The following is an 11,530-nucleotide window of genomic DNA, read 5'->3' as shown; positions in this document are numbered from 1 at the left end:
TTTCATGTTTTTTTTTTGATGGTGTTTTTTTGCTTTGTTTTTTTTTCTTCTAAAGGTAATAAAACTTCCCCCTAAATACGAATATGTTGGAATCACATTTTGCATTATTTTAATCACAATTAGGCTGCGTCTTTGTCTCCGATTTTTTTTTTTTTTTTTTTTTTTTTACACTATCTGGGTGGAGGTCAAACAGAATTAAACACGTTTAAAAAAAATACTGAATAATTTGTGAAGCAGTTTTTTTTTACTACAAACATATTTTGTCATTTTATTGGTATAATAATTATAAGCCTACTTTTATGTTGTTCGCGTCAAACCCTCAAGCGATCGGAATTGTCGGATATGGGACATTAATTTAATGATATTGCAATCAGTCTGGCACCACCATAAAACAACAGTATACATCCAAATACAGTCCACAATGGCTGGAGTTTCATCCTTGAAAGGGCAAGGCCATTCTCATTTTGCAAAGGGCATCCACATTGGGAAAACCAAAGGGGCACCAAAGCCAAGACCAGGGGCACAGGAGCCATGTCCCCCGTGGCCGCCTCTGCGTGTAATTTGTTTTCCTTCCAGTTGAACTTTTCACCCTCTTGAATCGGGTCAGTACTGTTGTTCCACCACTAAGAATTCTTTGTGCGCTTTACACTATTGGTAATTACTCACAGTAATTATTAGCGTAAAACCTTTCTTTGTGGCGAGTAATGGGGAGAGGTTGATGGTATAAAACATTGTGAGAAATGGCTCCCTCTGAAGTGCCATAGTTTTCGAGAAAGAAGTAATTTTCCACGAATTTGATTTCGAGACCTCAAGCTCAAGTTTAGAACTTGAGGTCTCGAAATCAACTATCTAAACGCACATAATTTCGTGTGACAAGGGTATTTTTTCTTTCATTATCATCTCGCAAGTTCGATGACCGATTGAGCTCAAATTTTCACAGGTTTGTTATTTTATGCATATGTTAAGATACACCAACTGTGAAGGCTAGTCTTTGACAATTACCAAAAGTGTCCACTACCTTTAAAACAATAATGATATTGTTCATAATTATACCCCCCCCTTGCACAACACGGAACGCACCCGCAAAATACGCGATAACAATTTCCAGTATGCGCTTATCTAGGTCAAGGGCACACAACTTCATAAAGCCTGATAGTAAGCACAAAACACTTTCTTAGCACAGGTAAACACCAAACGTTTCATAACAGACATTGCTGTGACCATGGAGGAATAAATTTCCTCCATGATGTGACTGGCGCCCCACTAAAATTTTGCTAAGCAAATAAATTTGAAAAGCAGTATCTTCACTAGTGTGCATGTGTACATTTTTTTTAATGCCTACCGGGCGGGATAGGCGCGTGTTACAAGTGCACGTGGAAAATAGGCCAATGGGTCAAACCATGGTCAAACCATCATTAGGTTAACTGTTTTCCCATGATTCCTTGAAGTTGCTGCACCCGTGCGATTATAATAGACAGATCCATTAAGCTCCGCCCCATTGCGTATATTGACCAATCACAACGAAACAAAGGTCCGACAAATCAAGGGCCAATTTCATAGAGCTGCTTAAGCAAAAAATTTGGTTAAGCACGAAAATAGCTTGCTAATTTTACACAGGTTACTGGCCAAAATGTCATGCCATATACATTGCTTGTGACTGGTATTGAGCTATTGTTTACTTAGCATAACAATTGAGTGGAGTCTTGGCCGGTATTCTGATTTTACTAAGCATGGATTATTTTGCTTAAGCAGAATTTTTTGCTTAAGCAGCTCTATGAAATTGGGCCCAAGTCCGACATGCGTGCGCGTACATGCTTTGCGCGCGCGGCAGAGTTGTGCAGAAAGGCATTGGAGAGGCTCACGTGTTCTTGCAGCACACACGTGCGTTGTGGGCGGAGCCTAATGGATCAGCCTATTATTATTATTATGTGACTGTCTTCTCGGTCAAAATAATGTCCACCAGGGCCCAATTTCATAGAGCTGCTAAGCACAAAGATTTGCTTAGCATGAAATTTCTTCCCTGATAACAACAGGATTACCAGCCAAATTTCCATTAGTTACATAGTGCTTGTTACTGGTTTTCAGCTTGTTTGCTTATCCTGAAAATCACATGGAAATTTGGTAGGTAAACCTGTTTTTATCAAGGAAGAAATTTCATGCTAACCAAATTTTTGTGCTTAGCAGCTCTATGAAATAATGGGCCCTGTCCCCACTCTATATTACTCGAAAGTTCAAAAGTTTGAAAGTAATAGTTTATTTTTTATTACATAACGTTACTACACCCCTGTGCAGCTTTTAATAAAACGATGTGAACAAATATTTTAAATGTGAAATGTTGCAAGTTACGAGCGCAGAAATATCAAAAGAGGTTAAAAAGTTCAAATTTATGTAATTATTTTTATTTTATTATACCGAAAACAATTTTGGACTGGAATGTTCAGACGAATTCATCAAAAGCGCCCAAATTGGGCGACATATCATCTTCGCGCAAGATGCTAATGTCACCCAAACATGCAGAAAATTGCAGTAGCAGTTGGGCTACATTTGTGCTCCACGCGTAATTGAATGGCTAGAATAGATGAATGCCTTTTTTTTCATCTACCGTCAAAAAAATTTCAACCCAGGCCGTCAAACGGGCAACCGGGAACGGAATGTTAAAATGATGGGTGAAAAATGCCCGTTGTTGCCCACAAACTTCACCCGTTTGAGGTAAGATTCTCGTGGATTATTCTAAGGATATGTACGGATACTATTTTGCGACAACATGGCCTGGAAATAATGGATTTATTCGTCGTACGCGGGGAGCGGCAGGGAGGTTTGGGATCTCATCCACGGTAAACCTCGCAGATCGTCTGCTTCTTTTCGTGAATGCAAAAGCGACGTTGGGTTTTATTTCATGTGTCAAGTCGGCAAGATGTATTTGAGATGGCGGATGACAGTGCGCAGTCTCCATGCTCCAACCTAGTAAGTTACATTTTACTATTGAATTTTTTTAATGATTTGTGCTGAATTTAATTTACATTTTAGGTAATGGCTGCGTTCATTTTTTTCATTCACGTATCAATTAGACGTCCGCATTGAAGTTCGCCTAGATAAATGTTTATTATTGTCATTAATTATTCATTGCCTCAGCTCAGTCAGAGTCAGACTGTCAAAAAAAAAAATGAAATACAAAAATTGACATAAAAAGTTTTTTTTCCTTCATTTATTTTCTTTGATTTTTGCAAAACTATTGATAGATTATTATTGAAATCAAAAGATTATATTGTCTGTGTTCAAATGAAAAAAAAATTGAAACCACTAAATTTTATAAAATTTTATTTGGGACAATATTGGGTAACTATTTATTCTTGTCCAAACAAAACAAAACAAAACATTACAAGTGCACTATAACTTATAAGTGTACATCCGGTAATTTTCAGCTGATCAGCTGGTTTTATTGTCACCAAAAAAACCAAAAAGCACTGGGATACTACCTGTAGTAATTCAGCATTTCCTTTTTCTTGCAAATAAAATAAAATAATTTGCATACGTGTCATTGTCTGAGAGTGAGACCTAATATAAAATATTATCAATGAATTCACAGTTTTTACGATTAGAAACAATTATGGCAAACTGTCAATACCAGTCAATTAATTCACATCCCATCCATTCATACAATTTAATAATTAGTTTTCAAGGACATCATTCAGACATAAAATCCACCAGGTATCAGTTACGGGAAAATGTATTGTTTTCCGCAAAATTCCCAGTTTGTAAAATCCCACGTTGTAGAATGCAACACAGATAGTAGTAAACACATTTTATAGCTGCAGCTGTTACAAGTCACTAAATAATGTTTCCTTTTGTGGTTCTACCCTTCACTAAAGCATTTATTATAAACCATGAATTATGATCTGGGCCCAATTTCATGGCTCTGCTTACCGTAAGCACAGAATCGGCGCTTACGGAAGCAGGGAATTCTGTGCTTACGGCAAGCGTATTTCACAGGTTAGCGGTGAATTTTGGCTTCTGCGCATGCATACTCCACATTACTATGCATTCTACGCTTGTAAGGCTAGCGCAGAAATTCGGCACTTGCATGTAAGCGGGGAATCGTGATCGTAAGCGCAGAATTCGGCGGTAAGGTAAGCAGAGCCATGAAATTTGGCACTGTTAGTGTCTAGCATGGTACAACAGCCCACAAAAATTGTTTTGTGCATAAATCCGATTGTGACATTTCGTAATCATCTTCAAATTCTAAAAACATAATTTGAATGAATTTGAAACGAAAACAAATCTTACTGACGAGTTGTTAAAATTTTTCCAAAACTTTGGTCTTTTTCAAAATCATGGCTTGTTGAGAAGCGAGAAGATGCTTTCCTTTTACTAGGGCTGAAGTTTGGCATACGATCCCTAGCCTGGAGTTCAGCCCCAAGCTGTGCTTTAAAAAATGGCCTAATGTTAATTTTGAGAATTTTACCAGTGGTCATTTTCAACATTAGAGACTGAAAAACTGTAAAATTTCAAAGCCCATTCTGTGATGTTTTTTGTTGTTGACATTTTATGTATCAGTGTATTATAATAATTTATTCAGGCAAAACACACTTGACAAATTGTTTGCTGTTTTCATAGAAACGAACAATAAAATGAGACTGCCTGACAACTTTACTTGGTTTCAATTGTTGTCCAAATGACATCCCTGTTTACAATGTAAGATTTTTAAAAGTAAGTAACACAAATTCTGTTATAACTTCATTTTCTTTGTTTTCATTTACAGCAGAAATTATTTTAGTCCACTAAAGTGACTAGCAGTAGTGTGGCAATTTGTCCGTTTGTTCACCGACTATATTCGACTGTGTAGGGAGGTCGCTTTAATCACAGTATGCACTGATGTAGACCGATATGAACCAAAAAATTGAGTTTATAGAGCGCTGGGGGCTTAATCCCCTCTGGCAGAGACCGAGGCCGTGGTGGAAAAAAATGGAAGCTGCGATGGTGGCCGGCGTAGAACCTTACGGGGCGGCTGGTGCCAACTCAGGCGGCCATCATGGAGCAGCACACCACGGCCCAGGAGTTCAAACTACGCATGGAGCACGCCCTCATTCTTCCAGTCCAGGGCTTACGCATCAGAACAGCAGCACAAGTAGCATCAATCCAACGACCGGGATGTCAAATTGTCGATCGCTTCCAATGCTACTTGACGAGGACGAGAGCGGCGACGAATCGGGGGACGATTGTCGCGACGGGCGTGAGCCCGGTTGGGAACGTGTCGTCATCAACATCAGTGGTTTACGGTTTGAGACCCATTCCAAAACCCTAGGCCAGTTTCCGAACACTTTGCTAGGGAACCCTGAAAAACGCATCCGATATTTCGACCCGTTACGGAATGAGTACTTCTTCGATCGCAATCGTCCGAGCTTCGACGCCATTCTGTACTATTACCAGAGTGGCGGCCGGCTTCGGAGACCTGTCAATGTACCCATGGATGTCTTCACCGAGGAGATCAAATTTTACGAGCTCGGCGAAGATGCCTTGCTGAAGTACAGGGAGGACGAAGGATTTATTCACGAGGAGGAGAAAGCAATCCCACAGAACACCATCATGCAAAAGATCTGGTCTCTGTTTGAGCATCCAGAAAGCTCCAAAGCAGCGCGGGTCATAGCAATTATCTCAGTGTCTGTCATTCTTATATCCATAATAACCTTCTGCATGGAGACAATGCCCGAGTTTAAGGACGCTGATGACGAGGCCTCATCAGAGCCGACGCCTCCGCCATGCGGGGGCGCCGTCTATGACCTCACCACGCCGGAAATGTCCAATGGAACGCACAGCAACACAGACGCCGAACTAGCAGCATACTTCCAAAATCCGTTCTTCATCATAGAAACGTACTGTATCATCTGGTTCACCACAGAGTTTATCTTGCGTCTCGCGTCGAGTCCCAGCAAATTGATCTTCTTGAAAAACATTATGAATCTAATTGACGTGATAGCAATACTTCCCTATTTCATACAAGTGGGTACCATAGTGGCGCAGTCTTCGACAGATCGCAACAGCCAAGCCATGTCTTTGGCCATCCTTCGTGTTATCCGATTGGTACGCGTCTTTAGAATATTCAAATTATCCCGGCACTCCAAAGGGCTACAAATTTTAGGTCGAACTTTGAAAGCTAGTATGAGAGAACTTGGGCTGTTAATATTTTTTCTTTGTATCGGAGTGGTGTTGTTCTCAAGTGCGGTGTACTTCGCAGACGCCGATAGCCGCGACGAAAAGGGGAACCCCATATTCAAAAGCATCCCCGATGCGTTTTGGTGGGCCGTCGTTACCATGACAACAGTAGGATACGGGGATATGAAGCCGCAGAGCACCGGAGCGAAGATAGTTGGTTCTCTATGTGCTGTCACGGGCGTGCTGACGATCGCGCTTCCGGTCCCCGTCATAGTATCAAATTTCAATTATTTTTACCACCGCGAGTCCGACAACGAAGACACGGGCCAATATTCTCATGTTCAAAGTTGTCCTTATTTACCGCCGCCATCTGCGCAGCGTAGCCATAGTAGTTGTAGTCAAAACTCTATGAACAATATTGTGGAAATGGAGGAAGGGTTACTTAATCAGCTACATGTACCAGTGCCTAAGTCTCCTTATAACAACAATATCGATGGCCGGCTAAATAATATCCAGGGAAACTGCATTAACCTAAATGCAGTCAGTATTGAGACTGATGTATGAAAATAATACAAACAGACACACACATAAGATCAAAAAATCTATCGACACATAATTTAGAAACATCTAAGTGTTCAAGAAGCAGAGTCGGATATAGAATGGACTGAACAAGCTTTTGATCGCTCCGCGTAAACCATTTAAGGAACACATTGCCTTGGATCGGACGAGTTGGTCTATAAAAAGTGTTTGAAACCGTTTGACACCCATAAATGGCCGACTGTGTTAGTCGACAAGGTAAAGAGAAAACCACGCAATTTCGAAGCATATTTGTGTAGATCATTATATTCTACTTTTACAACATCTTTCTACCCATGCACTTTATAACAAACGGTTACAGAACGCTTGTCAAAGACCAACTCGACCGATCCAAGGCAACGTGTTCCATTAAACACTTTCTCAACTCTCAGTGTACATCAACTCAACAGAAACATGAACTGGGTGCATAGTTCATTATTAGGTTAATCTCGCTTGCCATTCCCCGTTGTGAAACTGTAGCGCTCATGCTCATAAAAAGAGCGTGAAAGTCCTGCGAAAGATGTGTCATTGCATTAGAGACATGGGCATGTGATCAATATGCAAACAAGGCTTCCAGTTTTTTAATAAGCGCTGCTTGTAGTGGTCTAAAATAACAAGAGACAGTGCGCTGTATTTGAAACCTGTGACGAACAGACAGATCATCCATGTTTGTTTACTAAATAACAATTCGGACAATTTGTAATTTTATTAATCGAAAATCTTGTTTGTTGAAAGTTAAACAGATCTCATTAAACGCAGTCAATGTTAATTCATTGAACTATGAGAACATTGGTTCCACATAGTGGTCTGCTTTCAAAAAGTAGCTACATGTAAGCATTTAACAACAATTAAGCTTACCAGAATAAGGTTACCTACCAACACGTTACAAGCATTATTCTGTGCTTAAAGGAACACGTTGCCTTGGATCGGATGAGTTGGTCAAAACAAAAGCGTTCGTAACAGTTTTTTATATAATGCATATGGTTGGAAAGATTTTTTAAAAGTAGAATACAATGATCCACACAAGTTTGCCTCGAAATTGCGTGGTTTTCCTTCTATTGTGCGAACTAACACCGTCGGCCATTTATGGGAGTCAAATTTTGACCCCCATAAATGGCCGCGACGTGTTAGTCGACGAGGTAAAAGGAAAACCACGCAATTTCGAGGCATGTTTGTGTGGATCATTGTATTCTACTTTTACAACATCTTTCTACCCATATGCATTTTATAAAAAACGGTTACAAACGTTTTTCAAAGACCAACTCGACCGATCCAAGGCAACGTGTTCCTTTAAGCAACTCTATGAAATTGGGCCCAAATTCCCATCCGGTTTTACTACTTTTACTTCAAAAACATGAAACACCTACTTCCATACTTCTCACAACCTTTTTACATGATACAAATAATTAAGTATTTGGTTAGCTTTCCACAAAATTGAAAACAATTGTGATTGAAATTGTCCGTTAAAGCTACAAACTGGAGTGATAATCTAAAAAAAAAAAAAATTAACAGTACTTGCACTCTTGCACATTTAATGTTTGTCCTTTCACAGTCCTGTAAATACGTTTTTTTACATTGTACATTTATGCTGTGTTCCATTAACTTTAAGTTTTGTTTTTTTTAAAAGATATCTCAGTGTTTAAGTGTTTTTCTAAAAATCTTCTTATTGTCTATTTGAATTCTACTGTATTTTTACTCCAAAACATTTACAATCATAAAAATTCAGCATTAAAAAGTCGACAATCATTGATAAATTGTTTCAGGAACCCTTTTTTTTGGCTCAAGGTGTTTTTGTTTTATTCTTTAGAAAATGCATTAAAATTACAAAAAATTGTTTTCTAAAATTATATTGTCTTATAGAGAATGTTTTAATGGGATCAACTACATGTACCTTTTTTTCTGTAGACTTCTATAATAAGATTGTTATCAGATAAATTTAACCAAATTTAAACTTGGGTGTGATCCCTGGCTACACTGCAGCTAATGGTTGTATGGCTTTCGACTGGCGAACAAAGATTGACAAAATAGAGAGACAGCCGACATAGAGCTCAGATGTCGCGTAAATCCTGGTGCATAAGATGATTGAAATTGAAATCAAACATAGAAAAGTTTCTAGGGTTTTTATTAGGAAATTATAAAAATGAGTGTGTCCAAATTGTTGTATACATGTATGATTTATACATGTTGTCCAAGTTGTTTTCTAAAACATATTACTAACACCAATTGTATACAGTGTACACAAGTGCATAACAATCATAATTAAATAAACAATCAACAAATTTGATTAAAAATCGCAAAAATAGGAAAGTTTCTAAAAGGTAAGAGCACAAATAAATTGGTATGCAGCTAAGATGTTCATGTACCAAATTTCAAGACATTAACAGAGCTCCCATACGATATCTAGCAGTGCTTTCTTTTCACATTATAAAATACAACATGAATATGACAAATCATTATACAGTTCCAGGAAATAACATTTAGCGCTGAGACAGCTAGCCATGAGATAAATATAATTGCTTTTAAGTCACTGGACTCTTGGTTCACTCAAAAGAGTAGTAGCATAAAAACTTACTTGGTAACGAGCAATGCAGAGCTATTGCTAGTATAAAACATTGTGAAAATTGGCTTCCACTGAATTAACATTATATTTATGTAGTTTGTGAGAAAGATGTAATTTCTCACTCAGTTATTTATAAGACTTCAGCCCTTAGCCCTTTTTAAGCACACAAATTTGTACAACAACCTTTGTTGGTATGACACTGCTCTAGAATTGCAAAGGTCGTGGTTTCGAAATCCCACCTGAGTAAAATGCCTGTGAATTTTTTTCACAGGACTCAGGAAAGTACTGAGTATACAGTGCTACACACATCGGTGTACATGGGTAAAAACCAAAAATTAATATTCTTTATCCCCGATACAAATTTAACATCTATTAAACCTTTGTTTTGTCTTGCAATTTTGAGGACCAATTGAGTCCAGATTTGTTATTTTATGCATGTTGGGATACACCAAGTGAGAAGACTGGTCTTTGATACATCATGGATACATCTCAAACGCTTCCAGTATTTTAAAGGCATTGGACACTATTGGTAATTACTCAAAATAATTATTATCAAAAACCTCACTTGGTAACGAGTAATGGGGAGAGGTTTAAGGTATAAAACATTGTGAGAAACGACTCCCTCTGAAGTGACGTAGTTTTCGAGAAAGAAGTATTTTTCCACGAATTTGATTTCGAGACCTCAAGTTTAGAATTTGAGGTCTTGAAATCAAGCATCTGAAAGCACACAACTTCAGATGACAAGGGTGTTTTTTTCTTTCATAGTTATCTCCTAACTCCAATGACCAATCAAGCTCAAAGTTTCACAGGTTTGTTATGTTGAGATACATCAAGTGAGAAGATTAGTCTTTGGCAATTACCAATAGTGTCCAGTGTCTTTAATAGCATTATCTGAAGTACCTGAACAGTTCTAAAAGACTAAACGTATGCCTTCTCACTTTTAAACATCATAAATAGATTCAGGTTTGGAAGTTCATTGAGACCATTGAAGCTGTAGCCCACAGGTATTGGCCTTGGTGCACATTAAATGGAAGTGCCCTTTGAAAAATGAAGATGGCATTGCTCTCATAAATTCCAGGCCTGCAGGACATCATCAATCTGTTTTTCAAATCAATTTCTGAGACATGGTACACATAATGTTGAATACAGGAGTAGATAATGTCACAAAAGCCTTTAGGGCGCAGTGTTGTGAGGATGTACACTGAATGTGGTCAATAACACAAGTTATCATGTAACTTAATTTGAGTAGCTACGCAATGTAACATGTGTAATCCTGTGATGTAACGTGAGTAAGAGAATAATGTAATGTGCGTGTAACCAATGTAACATGTGTTACAACCAATAACCTTACAATGTTACAAACAAATGTGTTACATGAGAAACCATACACTGTAACATAAGAAACATATAATGTAACACAAGTAACCATGTATTGTAACGTGAGTAACATACAATGTAACATGAGTAACAATGTAATGTAACATGAGTAACATAAAATGTAACGTTAGTAACCATGCAATGTAACATGAGTAACCATGTAATGTAACATGAGTAACAAACAATGTAACATGAGTAACCATACAATGTAACGTGAGTAACCATACAATGTAACATGCGTAACATACGCTGTTACATGAGTAACCATACAATGTAACATGAGTAACTATACAATGTAACATGAGTAACATACAATGTAACACGAGTAACCATACAATGTTACACAGGAGTAACCACTCAAGTAACTTGAGTTACCATACAATAATTACACAGTAGAAATTCCTGGAAAAAGAACCCTTGGCTGTCTTAATTAAACTGACCAGCCGCCATAAAACAAAATTGAAAATAATAAAAAGTTATGACTTGCGATGCACGTCAGAAGCATTACCATACAATGTAACATGAGTAACCATGCGATGTAATATGAGTAACTATTAATGTAACATGAGTAACCATACAGTGTAACACGAGTAACCATACAATGTTACACAGGAGTAACCACTCAAGTAACTTGAGTTACCATCCAGTAAATACACAGTAGAAATTCCCGGAAAAAGAACCCTTGGCTGTCTTAATTAAACTGACCAGCCGCCATAAAACAAAATTGAAAATAATAAAAAGTTATGACTTGCGATGCATGTCAAAGCATTACAAATGATAGATTAAATGTAAGTTATGTACAATGTAATGCAGCTTGTGCATGCGATGGCCAGGCACTACACTGTTCAATAAATTACTCTCCTTGAA

At 38.0% G+C, this 11,530-nt stretch overlaps 1 protein-coding gene across 1 annotated transcript; it reads left to right on the top strand.

Annotated features, from left to right (window-relative positions):
• Positions 1 to 2,619: 2,619 nt before the first annotated feature.
• On the top strand, positions 2,620 to 7,603 carry LOC139953695 (potassium voltage-gated channel subfamily A member 1-like). Its single transcript, XM_071953211.1, has 2 exons — positions 2,620 to 2,964; positions 4,760 to 7,603. The coding sequence occupies exon 2, from the start codon at positions 4,885 to 4,887 to the stop codon at positions 6,712 to 6,714; it is 1,830 nt and encodes a 609-aa protein (XP_071809312.1). The 5' UTR covers positions 2,620 to 2,964; positions 4,760 to 4,884; the 3' UTR covers positions 6,715 to 7,603.
• Positions 7,604 to 11,530: the final 3,927 nt, after the last annotated feature.

Source organism: Asterias amurensis, chromosome 22, assembly GCF_032118995.1.
Source record: "Asterias amurensis chromosome 22, ASM3211899v1".
Classification (NCBI taxonomy): Eukaryota; Metazoa; Echinodermata; class Asteroidea; order Forcipulatida; family Asteriidae; genus Asterias; species Asterias amurensis.
Note: the sequence above shows the minus strand (reverse complement) of the source record. Positions and strands in the feature narration are given on the sequence as shown.

Excerpts from the sequence above, each read along its gene's own strand:
- LOC139953695 (XM_071953211.1), top strand. The coding sequence starts at position 4,885 with ATGAACCAAAAAATTGAGTTTATAGAGCGCTGGGGGCTTAATCCCCTC.